The following is a 20731-nucleotide window of genomic DNA, read 5'->3' as shown; positions in this document are numbered from 1 at the left end:
CAGAATGATTAAAGGAGGGAGAAAATGATAGATTGACTATGGAACATGACACTTTTACAGGGTGTCTCCAGCCTCCAAACAGAGGCGGAGCTGTGGGTCTTAACCGGCCCTCTTATCTCCATGTTGTTTTATGAGGGGCACCCACCTTTTGCAGCACCCTGGGGTCACTGCTAATGATGTGATCCCTGTTCTGCGAGACAGGAAGCAGTGGGCCTCGATAAAACTTGAGGCGTGATTAAAATAGAAGGCTGCTGATGCAGCCTTGTTAATGGAAGCTAAACAAGGCCCAGGTTTCATACTACAGATGCCAAATTTACTGCTCTATCTCTAAATCCTAGTAATACTACAAGGCAAAGGTTCAAGTAAAGTAATTATACACATTTGCTCTGTAACTGTACCCACTCGGTAAGCATGCACGTTTCATCATTTCAACATAAATGTTCTCCTTTTTGCATGCTTTTATTTCCTATCTCTTCACAACTATTCTGTACAGAAAGGCAGGATCACACAGTAAAATGCTGCACAGGACTCAATTGAGAGTGACAGCTGCAGTGTTGGTTTGCGCCGGGGATAAGTACCTGCAGCATCCTGCACTATAGGGACGTCATTTTTAACCGGAGACGGAGTGGCAATGATGGGGCTGAAAGCTGGTGTGTTGGTTGGCATGACAACACTCCGAGTGGCTCCCAGAGAGGCGCTGAGCAGAGAGTATGACAGACAGGATGGAGAGAGGAGGTATGGGAGTGAGGGGAGAGGAGGTCGGAGGAGAGCAGGAGAGAGGGATGGGGCCTGGGACTGGAAGCCAGGCTGAGGAGCGGAGGGAAGAGGAGGTAGTGGTGGTGGAGGAGGGGGGGAAGAAGGAGGTGCATTTTGGGTAGCACTAGTGTCAGCAGGGGTGGTAGGAGCAGAAGTGGTGGCGGGGCAGCCTTGTCCTGGAGAGACAGGTTGACCAGAGAGGGTGAATGACAGACAGGAGGGGAAGAAACAGACAAACGGGTACACACACAAATACAGGGGCCAAATCACACACACACACACACACACACACACACACGCACACACACACAGAGGGATGGGAGGTAAAAAGGGAAAGATAAAAGATAAGAGAATGGTACAAAATGAGGCCCATTCAAGACAAGTAACCCAAACACCAGCCAAAACAACAATGATGAGATTGGTGGATAATACTGGCAACACATGGAGAAATGTGAAAATCACAGGCAGGCTCAGATTAAGAAAAAAAAAGCAGAGAAGAGAATCCTTTTTTTTGTACGTTTGAGGGGAAAGTGGCCGTTTCTCCTTTCCTTTCTCCCACAATTCAACCCACTAAAAGTGCTAAAGTAAACATAAAGCCACAGGGATGATCTCTGGCCAAAGAAAAAATGTAATAAGCTACATACAGTGCAATAATTCAAACTGCTGACGTATAAAACGGATGTTTTATGGGGATGACCAGGCAAACTGCAAAATATCATGTCCACGCTCAGAACAACAAGAATACAGCATTGTTATCGACCTCATATATTATGGCTGATGTGTCATTATGCTATTGATTGTAACTTCTAAATCATGAAATATATGATGGAAGATTGAATGAAATGACCAGTTGCTGGTTTTCCGGGTAAAGTAGATGAGTGTGGACTGAAACATGATGTATGATGCTGAATGTCGGAGTAGAAAACTTGTACTGCACTATTCACTTTAAACTCTATTAAAGCTCGACATGCTGACACTTAAGACATCTCAGGTCTTTTTTGCGTTTTCTCACCTGCTGGAGAACTATCGTTGCCTAGAGGTGTGCTGGTGCAGCTCCGGTCCTGGTTGGAGGACTCTGAGGAGAGGCCCAAGGGGCTGCCCCCTCCTACCATGTAGTCCATGTAATCATCAGTCTCATCCATGATGGCGGAGGAGAAGCTGGAGTTGATACCAGACTGGTTCGCTACGGGCCCGGACATCATGCCGGATGCATGCTGCATCTCATCTGCCCTCTGACCGAGTGGCATCACCTAGAAAACAAATTATCCTCATTGTAAAGGGACACTTGAAACAGACATCTTAGGACCTAACGTGTCATCAATGCAGGTGTTGGCACTTGGCGCAAAACCAAGCATTTCTCAAGACCAAAAATATTTCGAATGAATGAACCTCACATTTCCGTCATTATATGAAGGCTTCAAACTGAAGAAAAGAACAAACAGAACAAGAAAATCCACGTTTAAATTCACGTGTGGTACATAATGTACCGCTGAGGTTAAGTTTGGAAATGAAGTACGCTCCAGTGTGAAAAATGTCTTCAAAAGAATGTCATGAGTGATTTGTCGTTGACTGGTATGACAGGATAAGAGTTACCGAATTAAGTTAACTTTTCCCTGAATCTGACTCATAGAGCAGGAAGTCTGATCAAAAAAACTGAACCAGGTACATACGCCACATATACTTCAGAGGCAGACCAGAGCTGAAATAATAATATTAAAAAACAAATTTAAATCAAAACTATAAAAATCTAAAAATGAAAATGAAAATCTATTCTTAGAATTACCTTTTGCGGTGAAACACTCATTTGCATTTTCTCCTAATTTTTATTTTTATTTTCTACCACCACAAAATATCCTGAACAGTGCTGATTTAAATGTATCTGTTCCTTTTAAAACATCTTATGGCATAAACTGATCAAAACTAAATTAATGAGCCTTAATAACAGGAGACTTGATCCAAACAATACATTTCCTATTAGTGTATGAGATACTTGGCTTCAGCTCACTGAGGTTTTCAGCCCCTATTTGCACATAATTACCCTTCTCAGAATGGCAAATATCAAATGTCACAGTTTGTGTGTTTGTACCTGGGATGGGACTCTGTCAAAGTTCTTCCCCAGCATCCGCCTCATGTGTTTGCGTGCGTGTGAGGTCATCTGGTGCTTGAGGAGGAAGGAGAACTGGCAACCCTCGCGGATGCAGTGGAAGTGGCTGTTGACTTGGTTATACTTGCAACCTGCCAAAAAGAAACCAGCAACAGTTGTAAAATCTCCATTTGCAGATTAATTTATCTTTGGCTCATTGTGAGACGTCTCCGAAACAGCTCCTGCACTAAACGCAATATCATCAGCGAGACGGTGTTGTGATTAGATCAAACACAAAGTGAAATATTTTTAGGTTTTTTTAATTTCATGATATAGTGCTAACAAAAGAGGGATCGGGTTGCAAAGTGTTTCAGAGTGTACATGTAGGAGGAATATTAGATCACTCCAGTGTCACACTGAGCAAGTCAAGGCTTCTGTGCACTAAACCTGTGGAGCTCTTTTATTACACTGACATGCTTTATTCAATTAGGAATTTACATAAATAAATTCTCATTTTCTGTGGGCCAATAATGCACACACCCCTGCAAACCAAAGTAAATATACAATTATTACCATATTAAATTCATTTTTCAAAGTATCTCCATTGTCATTTTTCCTTTTGTTCTCCATTGTACTGCTGTCTGCTTTGTATTATTCTCTTATTTTCCCGTGTTTTAACCGGTCTAGCTCTAATTGCTTTATGATTTCAAATTAAATGACTGTTCTGTTTTGCGCCTGTTAATCAAATACCATTATATAAAAGCAGGCAGAAATAATTGAAAGAGTAACATGCTGGGCAGGTGCTAGCATGTCAGTAACCATGGCACCCAGTTTAAGAGCACAACATGTCTGTGTCATCAAATAGCTTTTGCACACACACCGTTTTAAACACGCAAAGTTGAGCAAATAACAGCAACCCCCGTGACAGGGAGGGCCTTTTGTGAGACAGAAACCAGGTAACATCATCAGCAGTGTTCAGTTTAATGTTGCTGCCATGGATACTGGCAACCCATCAATTCTTTATGACTGGAGTGCTATGCGATGGTAATCCTTTCTGTTTCCCCCCCAGCCCAAAACAATACAGTTGGCAGATCAGGCTGGGGACAAAAAACAGCTGTTTAGGGCCTGTTTTTGTTTGCTTTGTTTCTGCGTTCTGAAAAGCTTGTGTAACCGCCTGAAAAAAACAGATCACTTTTAATTCATTTCTGCGTGATGGCAGTGGTGGCTGTGAGGCGCAGCTTCAGAACACAAACAGGCTAAACCAGACAAGCCGGATAATTAACAAACACAAACCTAATTGCTCATTTCTGACAGGGCCAAAAGGAAGAAGAAAACAACCTGGATGTGATTGCCCCCCTTTGACATTATTGCTCATATAGTACAGGCAAGACTACCTCTGGGACTTGAGGTGCCATTGTGAATATGCAGAACACAGCAACAAAAACCTATCAGGCCTCTTAAACAACACACATAGCACGATGCACTGTGTTTGCCAACACTGGTCTCACCCTTTGTCAACACAGAGGATATCCTCTTGCAATAGCCAACAAAAATCAATCTACAACTTTCTCATCTTAACACCTTTAATCCACACAGCTCTCCTGGTACAATATTATCAAAAGTTGGTATGTTTAGGACTTGTGGGTTGATGCAGGGAACCAGAGGAAATAAATAAAAAGGCAAGAAGAGAGACAGCAGGCAAAAGCTAAACACGGGATCAGGAGTCATTTTTCTTACCCAGCCTCCCACACTCCTCTCTCTTAGTGAAATATTTGAAGCCATTGGCGGCACGGCGCTCTGCCTTCTCGTGCTTCTTGACATGCCATGGCAGCTTGGTGGTGATGTTAGTGACGAAGAAGCAGCCAGGCCGCAGACAGTGATAGTGGCCCCTCATTCTGAACTCGCAGTGCTGCAGAAGAAACACATCATTTCCAATTTCATGAGTCAAATGTGGTGAGTTAAAGTTAAAGTGAACACTACACACTGATTCTCCAAAAACATAATCAACACCTCACAGCCTCTTTTCCGTTGTGGTCATTTGGAACATCCCACATTTCTAAGTATGATGGCTTCTTTTCTTTTTTTTTTCCCAGGCTTCCCACAAACACTCCTCCTTTCTAACATGTCTGTACACCACCATCTGTTTGTGAGGCCCAGATCCCAAAGGACTGGGCCAAATAAGATCTGCTCAGTTCAAGAGATGGAGACTAAGGGGAGGAGGAGGAGGAGGAGGAGGAGGAGGGAGGGAGGGAGGGAGAGAGAGAGGGGTGATTTTCGACACATTAATGAATTCATTTAAACGGTTTTCCAAATATGGGCTCATGAGAGCAGGCAGGGGCTGCCATTTAGGTTTCATTTGCGAAGCATTCCCCTGATTTTTGCCCTATTCCAGACAGCCTTGTTTACTGTGCAAGTGACAATGATTTATTGGGTAATATCAGCTAAATTGGCCTTTTCTGAGAGGAGAATGCGGCAGTCAAAATGACATCATTGACATATAAACAGGCATTACTGGGGTGAGTCGACTGTCTTTTTCAGCAGAGATGGAAGACAGGGAGCAGCGGTTGTGAAAGCCTTGAGTCAAATAACCTCAAACACTGGTCTAATAGATAGCATACTTCATGCTTAGAAAAGGCTGGGAGATGACAGTGGGTGATTCGGCTCCTGGCAGAGAGATCAAGCCGCGCTCACCTGGTTGGGACAGAGACACTGGAGAGAGTAGTAGGAAAACTGGTCACGGACATTGACCAGGTTGTTGTTGGGGTTGATGTGGTCCAAACAGTGGGACTCAGCCTTGCCAGACGTCTTGCACACATACTTGCAATTCCCAAACAAGCAGTGGAAGTGGAACTTGTTTGAGTACTTACAGTCAGTAGCCAAACAGGGATCGCTGGATTATAAAAATGGAAAATACAGTTTAATCAACACTTCGCCGAAAGAGGGAAATAGACATACTGTATATAATAAGACACAAATAAATGTTTCTCCTACTTTTCCTGGAACTGCAGGAAACCAGGCTTGACTTGTGGCTTAGCATTCTCCAGAGAGGTGGTGGCCAGAGGGGAATTGGCCGGCAGGTTGGGCATTGAGGCCGACATCTGAGGGATGCTGCCGGTCAGCTGCTTCCAGGCCAGCAGGGAGGGAGGAGGAGAGCTGTAGCCACCGGAGGAGGTAAGGTGTGCCACATCCATGGAGGGATTGTTGGCCATAGAGACGGGGGCAGCAGGCTGCTGAGGAGCTCCCTCACCGGAGTCCTTGCCCTCACTGAACTGAGGCTCAGACTTCACTTTCAATGTGGCTCTGAGGTGGAAGCTAAAAACCAAGATGAACCTCATTTTTATGTTGATCAATAAAGCCAAATGCTAACATGTGGAAAGGGTTTATTTTCTGATTATGAACCAGAATGAGACTCACTTCGCATGCTTTATGGCCCCATCCACAGTGCTAAAGAGAGCACCACAGTCCTCCACCATGCAGTGAAAATGCACTTTCTGGAGGAAGTCACACTGAGCCTCACAGAAGTCATCTGTGTCAAACCTTTTAGTAGACAGATAGTGAAGACTGTTAATTTACTGCCTTCTCAAATAAACAACAAATAATAAGAGGAAAACTGGTTCAACTCCTCATCTGCCAGTAAATGCTGTAAGTCCGGCGTACTGTAAGCCACTTCAAATTCCCGGATTCTTTTTTGTTTTGGGGGGATTCCATAACAGTATGCATTTATAGAAAAATACCTCCTATGTACAGTACTTTTAAACACTCTGACTGTTTTCTCACTATCAAAATGAATGCGTCCAGTCTAGCTACAGTTTCTCCCTGCTCTTCCAGTGTGTTTTATACCTGCGGAGATATGTCCTCCAGATCTCACTGGCTTTTTCTGGCACGGGCCTCTTTAGCACTCTGTTCAGATAATGTGCTGCCTCCGAGGCATTGCTGCCCTGGCCTGCCTCCAGCTCTGTCTTCAGGTTCATGGCGTTGAAAAGGGCAGGGTTCACCTGTGACATCTACAAAACACACAGCACATAAACAACCAGCTGCTGGGTTAGCTGAACATACGTACGCTGGGCACTTGCATATGTTAGTGACAGTGTGAGAGTTAACACACCCACACAAATGTTTTGGTGAAGCAAAAAAAGCCAGATTAACAAACATCCAGGCTTTTACTTGAGGAGAGCAACTCTGAAATTGAGCTCTAAAAAGATTTGTCCTTGTGTGGAGCGGAAGCGTTGCGGGAGAGGGAGGAAGGAGTCATGACCAGTTTGCGAAGGTAAAAAGATGGAGGCTGATCTGTCATTACTTCATTAATGTGATGGAAACACCAGGCAAATTTGTATCAATCAGATAAGATGTATCATTAAGACAATGTCCTTTTTAATCTTCACAAAAACACACAAAATATTTACACATTCAAATTTCCATACGCTAACATTTATACTTGGTTAAAAAATGAGGGCAGCGCCTTCCTGTTATTTTTTTTTTTACTCCTCTGACTTTTTAATCAAATAATTTACAAACTCTATAAATAAATGCAGAGCGAGGCGGGGGAAGAAAAAGTATAAAGGAGGAGAAAAAATGGACGTCGAGTTCAAAACAGCTCATCAAAAAACAAACATCTCTATATATCTGGCATGGCACCCAGCTACTGCTTCATTATATTAATTTGTGAGAGGTGCAGTGAAAATTACACTGTATGAAAAATGGCTGGAACATTTAAATGATACAAACTCATCTTATTAGCGGTGAAACATTAAAAAACAAACAGGCCCCTCTGTGTCCCACTAATTTGTCTTGGGATGAAAGGCATTTGATGGATGGATCTTACCTTATTCATAAGCGAGGATAAAAGAGATGTATTCCCTGGTACAGGGTGTCCGTTTGATTCATTACTGGAACAAGGAAAATGAACAATGTTTAGTCAAGATTTGCATGAGAACAGTAAATATTACTATTTATCATACAAGGTGTGCCTGTATAATGAAGAAGAAAAATGCTGTCTTCTTAAGAAATAAGATCTACTGTGAGTTGGAGGGAAGATTGGAGTTGAAGGTTTAAATAAACATCCTTCTCTTACAAAAATGGAGAAATATGTTGTGGATTTTATAATTATATGTACAGGTATATAAATTAGATATTTTGATAAATAATTGCAAATATAGCCCTTGCTGCCAAGACTGTAGAAATCATCTATCAATCAGAGAAACCCTATTTCCTTGTTGATTTATTTTGTGAATATATTATGTGAATTTACAACAAGAATCACCATTTTCCATTTAGCCTTAACCCTCTATGGACCATGCAGCGGTGTACCTGTGGTCTTTTTTGCTCAGGTCCAGACTGTGCTCCTGCGTGGAGTCTTGGGAGGCCCCAGAGTTGCCGTCCACTGGCTCCTGCTTCACGTGAACCAGATTGAACTGGCTGGCTGAAGTCAGCTGCCCATTCCCTGAGGATCAAGTCAGAGACGCAGAGGAGAGAAGTTATTGTTGGTCAGCATTATTATGCTATGACGAGATCCAATCTGACTTCTGTCCTGTCCCGAAAAGAATACTCCGAGTGATAATTATTGCAAAATTATGTCAGGCCGTCAAGCCTTTTAAATGGTGATTGAGAGGCAGGAGATATGAGGGAAAAAGACTACTTTTTCTGCAGGACTTGTCACAACTCATTTGCCAGGCTGCCTCTTAACTGGTCATTAAGTGAGATGCTAATGCTGAGGGAAAGTGGCAGTCTCAGATTGCACCAACCCCCCCTCATTCCCACCTTCCCAGGCTCCTCGTTGGCCTGACAACGGACGGCAGTCAATGCCACTGAGCGTACCCACAAGGAACAAGGGTGCTATGTTGGTCAGATTGGAGCTGACAGCCAATCAGATTGGTTCAAATAGCGTGACCTCTTGATCACATTCTTCTCCAAATAGGTATTCAGCGAATGCTGTGAGCAAGGACAGGAGCGCTGAAATGAAATAAATAAAGACCAGGGGATGACGTGGGGTAAAAATGCTGACAGGAAGGTGAATTCTGCCCCACCCCCCAATCCACAAGGGATTGAAATATTAATTTGTCCTGGGGCTACACAGAGAAAGCTGGGCTTTCAGTAGACAATAAGTGGTGTTTTTTTTAAAATATGTGAGTGGGAGGGGTGACCCTGGTGTAGCCTCTCAGACACTGTAAGAGTGGAGAGCAGCAGCAGCGGTCATGATTGGTTTGGTGTCTAATCTTTTTTTTTGTTTGTTTTAGGAATCTGGGCTTGTGATGAGGGATAGTGACAGGCAAGGTCATGGGCAACCAAGTGTGTGCCCTTGGCCCTCAGCCTGGTGAAGCCCTCTCCTTTTTCTTGCTTGGGAGAAAACGAGATCAGCCTACGTAAGGGGGAAATCGACCAAAGTTCCCCCCCGCTACAAGATGACCCAGAGACATATCAGGCAGAATAGGAGTGGAAAAGCCAGTCTTGGGCCTTGTCAGCTGAAAGCTAGGAGATGGGGAAGTGTCAGTGTCAGTTCAGTTTGACAATGGCTGAGGTTGGAGGGGCTGGAGGTGGGGTCGGGGCGGGAGCTAAAGAAAAACAGCAGTCAAACAATTTTACGTCTGGTTTGAGGTCACCGCGTGCTTACCAAGTCTCCGCCCAGCGCGCCTTCCCTCCCCCCAACTTAATAAGAGTACACCCAAAATTAACTAGCCAGACAGATCCTGCCTTGTCATTGACAATTAAATCAACTCTCAAACCAAATGAGAGCACATTACATCGAGAGCAGCCACTCACTGTATGATCTACATATGATCATCAGGCAGATTAAAGCATTCCTTCACTACACAGAGGATAGACTGACTGTTTAAGGTGGATTATAATGCTAAAGTCTCTTATTTTGTTGCACATTATGAAGTTATTTTTTCTGTCCTCTTCCCAAAGAGGGAGAACAAATGAGTTTGACTCAAAGCAGCTTCTTTCTGGAAATTATCCAGGAATAATGTATCACCATGTAATTACTCCGGATAAGATACAGAGCTTGTGAAAGATCATTTGTACTGTGTGTCTAATTAGTAAACCCTTCAGATGCTCGAATCTCTGGGAAAAGCACTTAGGGGTAAATTAGAGCAGAACATTAATTTAAAAAACAAATACTGAGAAAATACTGAAAGCAGAAAGAGGAAAAATGCACAATTTACCACAATAGAGATGAAGTTTCACAACCCCATGATAAAATAAACACTGTGAAAAATAGCCACAAACACTGCGACTTTTCTCACACCTTTTTGACAGAGAAGAACAAACCACTTCCTCCTCATTTTAGCCCCAAATGTCCTGTTCACACATTTTATGAGGCAAATATGAGAAACAAAACTGCAGCTACCCTTCCATCCTGTATCTGCAATGAACTTTTACGATCAAGAATGTGATTGAGATAGGGGAGCTTGTTTCAAATCAGCTTTGTTATTCTGCAGAGAGATCTGAGATGCCGCCTCTCAGTGAGACAACAAGAGGGGTGGTGAAGGCACCATCTGTGGAGGCCCCACCCTCAGTGGGGGCCTTCCCAGTGTTCAGACTACCTGCTGGAAGCCCAGAGGTGGAGCTCAGCCTGACAGCCTGGGCTCAGCTCGGCTCCCCGGAGCAGCTGCCCCAGCTCTCTCCCAGGGCCTGTCCTGCTCCAGGAACACCACCAGGAATTGTAATCCTTCCCAGTCCCAACATCCGGAGATGCTCCCCCTTGCAGCCCCATTTAAAAATCCGCACCCCACCTGCTCAGGCTCAGCACAGGAGGCCCCACTGCTACTGAATTCAAGACTGTGCTCTGCAGTGCATTATCAATGTAATGCTTTAACTTCATTTTCATAAGCTTTGTTTAGAGCAATATGATAAACATAGACAAGGCAATTACCTCCAAAATTTATGTGAACTGTGTTTATGCTAAATAGATACTGACATGTTTTTGTGGGAACAGAGGATTTCTAGAAATTCAAAAAGTGTGTCTTTGCTGATGCATGCAAGTGTGTCTGAGTTCTTGTATCAGTGAAAAAAAAGTCTCTTTCTCAGCTCTGGTGCATTGAGTCATTTCTGCCTGAGCGATTTCTGTTTTTTTTTTTTATCAGTTTGCATAGAGGATACGGAAAAAGAAAAAAAAAAAAAAAACACCAACATTTTTTTTGTTCTCGCAATTTCTGAACTTAATTTCATTCCACCTCCATTTGCTTGGAACGAGCGCAGACACAGATAAGAGACCAATGATGAGGAAACATGTTCGACACAAGCCCCAGGAGCCCCCACTCCGAACATCATAAGAGACTTTTACAGGCTCTACTCTCCCCTGTCAGCGCATTTATCTCCAAATGGATTGTGGGTATCTAACAAACGATCAACACAATAACAAGCCCAGAGCAGAGGACCATGCCTCTGGTATGTCCCTTTAAGCCTGAAAGCGGCAGTTTTTCTGCCTTTCTCTCCACTGTGGGATAGTGACAGAAATGACCTCTGAGTGCACTCTCTCTTCTCTGGCTGTAGTGGAGAGAAGTCAACACACAGGAAAAAAAAGGGATGTGGTTTTTAGTGTACATGCAGTCTACTACATGTACACTGCAGCTAAAGTTTACAATTGACTACCAATTTATTTATGTGTTTATAATTTGCTAGGGTGTTCAACTGATTCAGTTACATTACTAATCAAGAGGGGAGGGAACTATTACCAGGGCTGTGCCCGTTATTTTTACATTCATTGATTAATAGTTCAAATTGCTTGTTTTGTCTCAGCACCAGTCCAAAACACAAAATGTATTAAATCTACAATAATATAAAGCAGAAAATCTGCACATTTAAGAAGCAAAAATATTTTTGCTTAAAATATGACCTTTCTTTGTTTGAGCACAAATTACTACTTTCCATTGTGTTAGCATCCACACAAAGTATGTACAGTGGTGACTCACCTGTGTCTGGGTTGTTGGAGGGCTTCAGGGCAGCAGCTGCCAGTCTGGCCATCATGGGTGATATCAGACCTTTGCTTGCCGAGATCTTCTCCATGATGGAAGAGGTGGCGAAGGAAGTTGGGGTAGACGCCATGGCTCCGTCTGTCCCCAGTGTGGAGCAACCTTGGGTCAGTGAGTCGGTGGGCATGGAGTGGGCCCCAGAAGATACGGCTGATATCAGGCTTGCGGCTGGCGGAGGTGGTTGGAGAGGCAGCCTAGGCATTAGGGGGAAGAACGGGTTGGAGGTGGCCAGTGCACTGTTGGAAAGAGCAAGGGCCACCGGCATGTTGCTGGGCAGGGCCTGGGACAGCAGGCTGGACATACGCTGGCCCGCACTGGGCAGCGAAGGTGCAGGTTTGAGGGTGTGGCTCGATGTAGAGGAGGAAACAGAGGTGGTGGGTGTGGCCAACAAGTGCGGTACAGTGGTGGACTGCTGGGTCGTAGGCGAGGCACTCAGGCTGGAGTTTTTGCTGCTGATGGTGGAGAAGTCCATCAGATCATCGTTGCTCGATTCCTCTGGCTCATCCTTTGGCGCCAGGAAAGTGGAAGAGAGGCCCATGACACCGGAGGAACGGATGTGCCGGCGCTCGTGTTTGCGCTTGTGGGAGGTCATCTGGCTGGTGGAAGTAAAGGTGAAGCCGCAGCCTGAGCGGATGCAGTGGAAGTGATTGGTGGCTTTGCTGTACACACAGCCCTCGTACTTGCACTCCTCATACTTATAGAACTTCTTGAAGCCATCTTTGGCGTAGGCATCATCCTTGATGTGGTAACTCTTGTGCTTCTCAATGTCACACTTGTTCTTGAAGGTGAATGTGCAGCCTGGGCGCCTGAAAAAAGAATGGAAAAATGAAGGGAAAACATGATTAGCTGTGATGCTCGGTTACGAAGCCACCTCTGTGCCTCGGTGTAGTCAGGAGTCAGGAGTCATGGAGAGGGTCCACATGATTCAAATACTTCACAATGGAGGAATGACAACTGAGGCGGTTAAGTAACACAGCAGCAGCTCATTGACACGTCGCCACCTGCAACCTTTGCCAGAGGAATACATTCCAGAGAGTTTGATTAATCTGTAGTGCATGCTCTTATGTTGTAGTTTAAAAAAAAAATGTACTTTACATTTTTCTTTTTCACTATGACATACAAAAACACTTATGGTGCAGACCAAAAAACAAGGACGCCATTAGTAGTCATCATTTATTTATTTGTTAATAAGGAATGTGTTCATATTCCCTATTTTCCTCTGCTGGTGTGTTAGCTTTTGTTTTTATGTAACCTGCTATTAAGGGCCTCTGTAGCTACTGCACATGTTTGTTCATAATGTACGACATTTTAATAATATAATTTATTTAAAATTAATCCCAAATAAAAGTATTTTTAATGCTTAATGTAGGTTTTACAAATGTAAAAAAAAAATCCTGTAGTGAAACATCCCTCTATTCACCTGCAGTGGAAGTGTGTAGTCTTCTGCCCGTAGAATTGACACCCGACTGTGCCACAGTCCTCAGTTGCACGGAATCTCTGGAAGCCATCGTTGATCAGCTGGGCATTCTTTTTATGGAAGTTTTCATGGGTCATGACGTCTGAGGTGCTGGTGTACACCTTGCTGCAGCCCACCTACAAAGCAGAGACAAAGCATGGTAATTGAAAACAAGATCTGGGCCCACACCAGACATGAGAGTTTCAGTTTGCATGAATGGTTTGAAAAAAGCCAACTTCTAAAATGCGGTACTTTAAAGACATGTTATATACTGTTCATGGTATAGAGAAAGATGCTCAGTGTGGTTAAGAAAATGCTAGTGGCCTAGAAATGGGTGGAAGAAAGTTGTTTTCTCACGTTCACAATTTTTTGTGGTAATGCGCACTAGAGCAATACAAGTTTCAAGTCAAACCGGTGAATTGGAAACAATCTTGTCATTTTGACAATTGGAAAAAGAACACAAACAAAATTACAGAAAGAGGCAGTGGTCACAGCAGGCAGCTGAAACTATAGTACCTTCCTGGAAAAGCTGCATTTTAGAAAATGAAATTTATATTTGGAGCGTGACGATGCAGTCACCACAAACTTATTGTAACTCTGAGAACATTGTTTAGAGGTGGAGGGGGCAGAGGAAAGCAGATGGGAGCAAGATGACAGTCTTGGTCTTTAGTTTGACATGTTCTGGTACTCAGGAGCCCTCAGAGCCAACAGAGGGGGGGAAAAAACAGGTAATGTTTGAATTAAAAGCAGCAATTGTATATCATCCCTGGCACTTTTCACCCGTACAAACCGGGCAACTTCTCCATATTGAGTCAAACAATGAAAAAAATGTCACTCTGTTTTTTTCCCCCCTAAATCAAGAGAGCCGATGCCAACATCTGCAGGTTCTCAGGGACTGTTAAAACAAGGACTGAAATGTCCTAATAACAATTACGCCGTTAGTGGGGTTTAAAAAAGAATATATCTCAAGCCATCCTCCGCTGTGCTGCTGCCCTGCCGGTGAGAAAGCTCTCGGCACAATGACACATTGAAAATAAGCAGATGTAAAAAATTAAACAAATCCAGAAGGGGGAATAATCTTCAACTGGCTGCTTGGTACTAAAAGATGAAAAATGTGTAGTTTATATAAACACCTAACTGAATTTTATCCATGCCAATTAAGGAGCGAGAGAGCGAAGAGGTGGGGAAAGCACAAGCAGCCTCACGTGCGTTCACCCCCTTTCAATTTATTTACTTTAGGACACGTTTTGCCAAACTGCTCTTTAAAGACACTTTGGTGTAAAAGAAAAAATAAGTGTGGAACTGCCATTCCATTTCACAGACGTAGGTAAACTGTGTGGCTCTCAAACGTCCTGAACTCCAGTATGTCTTATGAGTGGCCTGGAGATCATCTATATCATGATGCTCTGCAACTCCTTTTGTTACCTGCCGTATCCTGTTTTAAATTGTTTTTAATGATGTCACTTCTACAAAAAAAAAGTAGTTTGATGGCTCTTCATGGGCACACAACCAGGCTTTAGACTCTATGTGGACTGTGTGTGATCTGGTTTACTAACAGCCACGTTTCTTGTGGGGCTCTGGGATGTATACTGAATGATGAATTATGCATTCATCTGCTGCACTGCATTTCACATTTTTTATCAGCATAAGTGAGTTGTGGGTTATTTGTATTGTACATAACACTTAAGCACGTGTGGTGGTAGTTGCAAACGTGTTTGTTGTTTCCGTGTGTGTGTGTGTGTGTGTGTGTGTGTGTGTGTGTGTGTGTGTGTGTGTATTTGTGTGTATGCATGCTTACTGTATGTGTTTGTGGTTTTATTGTGGGCGTGTGTGTAGGTTGGAGGAGGAGGTGTGAGTCTGTAGTGTACCTGCATGCAGTGGTAATGGGTGCTTTTTCCATTGAGGTGGCAGCCATGGTAGTAGACACTGCAGTCGTCCAGAGGGCTGAAACGCATGAAGCCATGCTGCAGGGAGTTGTCCCTCTTCTTGTGCATGTTGTAGTGCCTGATTACATCCTGCTTACTGGTAAACCTCTGCAAAAGGGGAGGGGAAAATATGTACAGCAACAGGTTGGTGTTTATATAAACCAGACACAGAATCAGCAACAAGTCACTTTATCTCTGTGGAATTAGCAGGTGCAACATGTAGGAGCCAATTGGCAACTGGGGAGGGCTGTACACACTGCAATGGAGAGGCCAGAATGCCTTTAAAGATTTAAAGATGGTGCATTCTGTGGTTATTGATTTATTTTGCATATCTCAAAGTTGTGTCCTATCCAAAGGCAGCACCAAAGACTTTCTGAGTACTGGAGAAGCTTCCACATGGAACATGAAATATGTTCCCCATACACCCACTGTCTCTACATTTTTTTTTTCTCTTCCACAAAATGTATTTTTTTTTAATTAAGATGAATCAATTGACATGCAAGATCACAGTTCTGATGTTTCTGGCTCTGGAAAAATTATGTTCCATGCAGATGGTTTCTCAGACGTGCACAGGGGAAAACAGAAGACAACAGTAACAAACAAACAAACAAGCCAACCAAAAAAACGTTTTCCCTTTCAATTCGCTGAGATATGATTCCATTTTTAATTAAAGCATTAACGCTTTTGGTGAAGGCTTCGTCTGTAATCATGAGCAAATATGCTAAGAGACCCGCCTTCTAAAATTACAAAATAAATAAATAAATAAGAATCCCTCCCACAACCAGCAGTCAGGAAGAAAAAGGAATGTCACTCCACAGAGACCTGCAGCAACCAAATCTGCTGTAATTGGGCTTAAGCTGATGTTACAGAAACTGTAACAGGAGAAGTGCAAATCAATGAGACAGTTCTGTCTTCAATCCATATTTATCTCCAGTTGAGGGAAAAAACATCAGAAAGAACTATTCTAAAAAGCAACTAATTGCTGTACAAAGTAGGGTAATTGCTTTGTGTCATGTGTTCTACTCGCTCACAAGTGAAAAGCTAAGATCTCACACAGCTGTTATTCCCTTGCTTTTGGCCTGTTTCCCACTGCATATTTCTGAAATGTTTGACTCCTGTAGGAGCAAACACTTCATTAGGATTTTAATCTAACTGATGAGTGCTTTGGAGTTATTGCTTTTTGAATAATTTTCCCTGAAAAATCGTGAGTTCAGTTCTGGGCTTTGAGCCTCCTCGTATGTAATGGTTAATGATGACCGGAAGATAAGTTGAACTGCGGTCATGGTACATTCGATCCATCAAGCCATCCAAAATAGGCCGTGGAGAGAGCTGACTGGGAAAAAGATCTCATTTTCAGTTGAGTGGTGATGAAGGTTGGGAGCCACTTGCTACATTTATTTTAGGATTCCCACTAGTGTGGCAAGATGCACACTCTCCCTCATGTACAAGCCCATGAAAGGAGAATGTTAAGACTCAGCCAATTGCCCGGTGGCTGGCAGTGGGATAATATTCCAGGAGAGTGTGTCATGTAACATTTCATGAGTTATCGCTTCGAAAGGGGCTGCTCATCACTGCCTGCTTGTTTTTTTCAGGGTATTGACATCCCAGAGAGCTGGCTTCCAAAGCATATCTGTGTTTCCACGCAACGCAAAAGCAACAGAGAAATGTGGACCTGACCGTGGAAATTGCCATGATAACCTGAACTAACACTCTAAATAATGACATGAGATGATTTTCCTTTGTATTCCTCCAAGAATGTCTCCTATCAGACTGTGAAGTGGGATTCATGCAGAAAATGAAAGCTTAGATCTGTAATGCTTTTCACCACATAAACAATATTTATCGAGCGTTAATCTCTCTTGATCAGGAGCAGACAAAGGAGATTACAGCTGAAGAAGATGGCTTAATTCAGAAAATTGTTGAGAAAGGAAGGAAAAAAAAACACACAGCTCTAGTATCGCATGGATTTTTGACATCTTTGACAAATCTTCCCGTGTTTGTCTAACTCTGTCAGGCCATATGCTACAGCAAACACAAGGCCTGTATTATGATCTGCTTTGTGTTTTTTTCTCCTTCCTGTGCCATACATGACAACTCCTGGGACCAGGACAAGATTAATAACGCGAAAGGGGATTAAAAGCAGGCCCCCAGTCAGTGGCAGATGTCTTTAGAAAAAAGAACACATAGATAAATAAAGAGTCAGATTTCAAGCATATTTACAATTAACCCTTGTGATAAAAGGCCAACTGTCAAAGACCAACCATGCCTGGAAGATGCCTGCAAACTGAACGGATGTATACACCCATAGCCTGTTCGGCAGATCAAAGGCTAACAAACTTTTCATTTGCATAGACTTGGCTGGGTGTGACCGCTAATGAAAATATATAATAATGAGACGTTTTCGTAGGATCACGCCATTCTTACTTACATACATTGTAGAAAGAGAAGATGCTTAGCTCTAGGTCACCTAACCTAAACTTGTTATGAAAAAACAGTGCAATTTAAAGGGTAATTCGAGTACTTTTAAACCTGGGCCATATTTTAAATATATATGGCCCTTGCTTTAAAAGTTTTAATGACTATTAGATGCAAAAAGTTTTATAGTTGGTCCAGTAGATCGCCTCAGCCGAGAAACGGGCTGCAATAGCTGCAAAGTAATCCTTGCGGGTAATTGAGGCAGTCAAAAGTATTCAGATTGAAATTCTAAGGACTCCTATAGAGACAGACCTTTTTTGTTAAAGAGTAAGATCCTGTTTGTTTAATCAGAAACAGAAGTCTCGCTCTGAAAGAGATCAGTTGTTGCAGTAAGACGATGGCGGAAACGTGAGTAAGTCATCTCAATCTTTCACAAAAAGGTCTGTCTCTGTTGGGATCCGTTCTATAATGTTGTCAGACACTTAGAATAACAACACGTATTTTGCTCATTGTGTCAGAATCTGAACTGTGAGGCACGGAGGTTATTTTAAAGTTTGCAGCATACAGGTGAAAATGTTAAGTGTGTATTTGGATGATGCTCAAAAAAAGTGATAAAGTACTCACGCTCACCTGGTAGTTACACTCAGGGTCCATGCAGTGGTAATGCTCTCTGTACTGGTAGGCACAGTGCACGTGTCCACAGTGTTGACTTCCAGAGAACCTGAAAACCGAGTTCCGGGACACATTTTAACAGCCACGCAGAGCAGTGAATAGAACAACATCAAGGGCTGGTTCAAAACCTGGGAACACATCAGAGCTTATCGCACAGAGAACAGTCACAGGGATGAAGAAGCTGGATGATAAAACAGCTCAGAAAGATGTCATTCAAAAGTAATCAAAAGCAAATCAAGAATGATTAGTGAAGAAATTATTTGAAATACCAGGAACAGCACAAAATAAAACAGGTGAAGGAGTTTTCAAAGGCATTATGCTCGTCTCACCTTCAAAGTAACAGCTCACACCTTCAAACTGACTTCTGCTTTCCACACTGCTGCAACAATTTAACCGTCTGTCACACCAATTTCAGCCAAATTAGCTCCATTTATTTCCAAAGCAGCCGTAAGAGACACTTATTACACTGAAACCCCTTCCCTTGACACGCATCCACACACCCACTCAAAGGACCGGGAACCCCATGACTACTTTATTTCTCAACGGTGTGAAAACCCTTGTCAAATCAATGCACAGTTCTTTCAGGTTAACCACAGTTTTACTCTGTGAGGGAAACTGCGAGTGTATCCTGAGATGTAGGAACAGCTCTGTCTACTTTTCGCCCCAAACCCTTTAACTTTCTCAACTGGAGTCCAAAAAACTGATTTTAGTCTGCCGCTAGTTAAAAAAAAGGCAGCTGCTTGCTACAGTACAGCCACTTTTACGGTGGTGATTATAAGCCTGACGATGATGACTGTTAAAATCCTCCAATTACCAGTGAAAACACACAAATAAACATTTGCACTGCTGCTGCCAAGAGCTCCATCTGCTAGTGCAGAGGAGAGGGGGAAAAGGGGGCTAAGTAATATTTTTTCCATCTCTCTTTCTGTTTTTTCCTTGTTAAGATTATCCCAGAGCTGCATTTACAGATCACTTTGCTGAGTTCATTAAGCTAATTGAACGACATATCCACTACTCTTTTTAAGTTGGCTGTGCGAGTGTATATGTGTGTGTGTGTGTGTGTGTGTGTGTGTGTGTGTGTGTGTGTGTGTGTGTGTGTGTGTCTGGAAGATGGTGATGAAGGTAAAGGGGTCTTGTGGAAGGTTTGATGGCTCTTTTGGAAAAGACAAAATCAGAAGCCGAACTACTTGTGTTCGCACAATAAACCATACATACATACATCCCAACCATTAGTGTTTTCTATACTCTTCTTTTACATAAATACACATGCACACACACATTTACTTTCCCCTGAGACTATGGCCCACCCTTCTGCTCATTGCCCAGCTGTATCACTTTGCCTCTGGACAATTCCCACTTGCCGCGTCAGGGGGCCTAATGGGCCGCTGCTATTCAGCAGCAGATTAAATATTAATATCGCCACAATACAGAGATTGCAGTGCATCTCCAGTTACAATAGAGATACACAGATCAAAGTGCCGAGGCAATAGTGGGTGCACGAAAGCATTTAAAGAGTGAAAACTGCAACTAAACAGTACGAGGGAAGCTCTTTAAAACATCAAACTGCAGTGTGGTCAGGAGATGATTTTAGTCTTTTTATGAGGATTGAGTACGAACATGTTTACAAAGCTGATTTTTGGTATTAATGTGCACTCATTAGCCCTAGCTCCGAAGAGCACCCCTCCCCCACTTCTACCTCCCCTCTTGGTGCTACATTTGCCCTTTTTATGAGCCCTCCTTTTCCATTTTTTTCCTCCCTCCTCGTCTTTCCTTTCTCTTTTTTTCCCAACCCCAACACGGAAATTGAAACTGTATCTGGGCTTATCTGCAGCCTCCCCGTGCATCAACTGCCGAGATGTTTAGACAAATTTTATGCATTATGCAGCGCAAATATCAAAACAGTTCTTGGCAGTGCCAGCAGAAGCCTCATTAAAAATTCCTTAATTAAATCTTCTTGCAAAATGTAATCAGTCCAAGGAAGGGGTTTTGTGTGTGTGTTGTGTGTGTGTGTGTGTGTGTGTGCGCGTGTATGTGTGTGCATAAGAGGATGTGTGTGTATGTGTGTGTGTCTGTCAGTGCCAAGGCTTTGATTTGTGCCCTTCATGTTATGGCTTGGAGAAGTAATCATTAACGCCAGAGCCACTTTGGCTTTTCAAATGCTGTTTTTCTCTCTTTTTAAATGGAATAAACAAACAAGTGATAATAACCTTTCTAGTGTCGGCTCAAAATGAATCCAGAATGAGGGACATTGTTCGGTGTCCATTGAAACTCGAGATACCTCCCCATCTCTGATGTTTGTGTCTCTGTTGGTGTGAATGACTACTTTCTAGCTCAGTCAGTTCCTCATGTGTTCAACAATAAATGGCAGAACTCAAGAAGAACCCGGTCTAAGCTCATATCCTCTCTGTGTCAGTCACAGCTAACAGTGCAGAGCAATTATGTTCTTCTTAATGTT

At 43.0% G+C, this 20731-nt stretch overlaps 1 protein-coding gene across 1 annotated transcript in view; it reads right to left on the bottom strand.

Moving 5' to 3' along the window:
* Window positions 1-20731, bottom strand: part of casz1 (castor zinc finger 1) — a 77839-nt gene that overhangs the window by 5317 nt on the left and 51791 nt on the right. Inside the window, exons 5-18 of the mRNA XM_046056595.1 lie at window positions 18235-18325; window positions 15133-15297; window positions 13229-13401; window positions 11749-12614; window positions 8147-8279; window positions 7662-7725; window positions 6680-6843; window positions 6254-6376; window positions 5831-6151; window positions 5531-5729; window positions 4577-4748; window positions 2843-2991; window positions 1769-2006; window positions 579-932 (exon numbers count right to left, since the gene is read on the bottom strand). Of these exons, the coding sequence (XP_045912551.1) occupies window positions 579-932; window positions 1769-2006; window positions 2843-2991; window positions 4577-4748; window positions 5531-5729; window positions 5831-6151; window positions 6254-6376; window positions 6680-6843; window positions 7662-7725; window positions 8147-8279; window positions 11749-12614; window positions 13229-13401; window positions 15133-15297; window positions 18235-18325 (3212 nt within the window). The remainder of the gene's footprint in view (window positions 1-578; window positions 933-1768; window positions 2007-2842; window positions 2992-4576; window positions 4749-5530; window positions 5730-5830; window positions 6152-6253; window positions 6377-6679; window positions 6844-7661; window positions 7726-8146; window positions 8280-11748; window positions 12615-13228; window positions 13402-15132; window positions 15298-18234; window positions 18326-20731) is intronic.

This window comes from Micropterus dolomieu, linkage group LG08 (assembly GCF_021292245.1).
Source record: "Micropterus dolomieu isolate WLL.071019.BEF.003 ecotype Adirondacks linkage group LG08, ASM2129224v1, whole genome shotgun sequence".
Classification (NCBI taxonomy): Eukaryota; Metazoa; Chordata; class Actinopteri; order Centrarchiformes; family Centrarchidae; genus Micropterus; species Micropterus dolomieu.
This window is presented reverse-complemented; position numbering and strand designations above follow the sequence as displayed.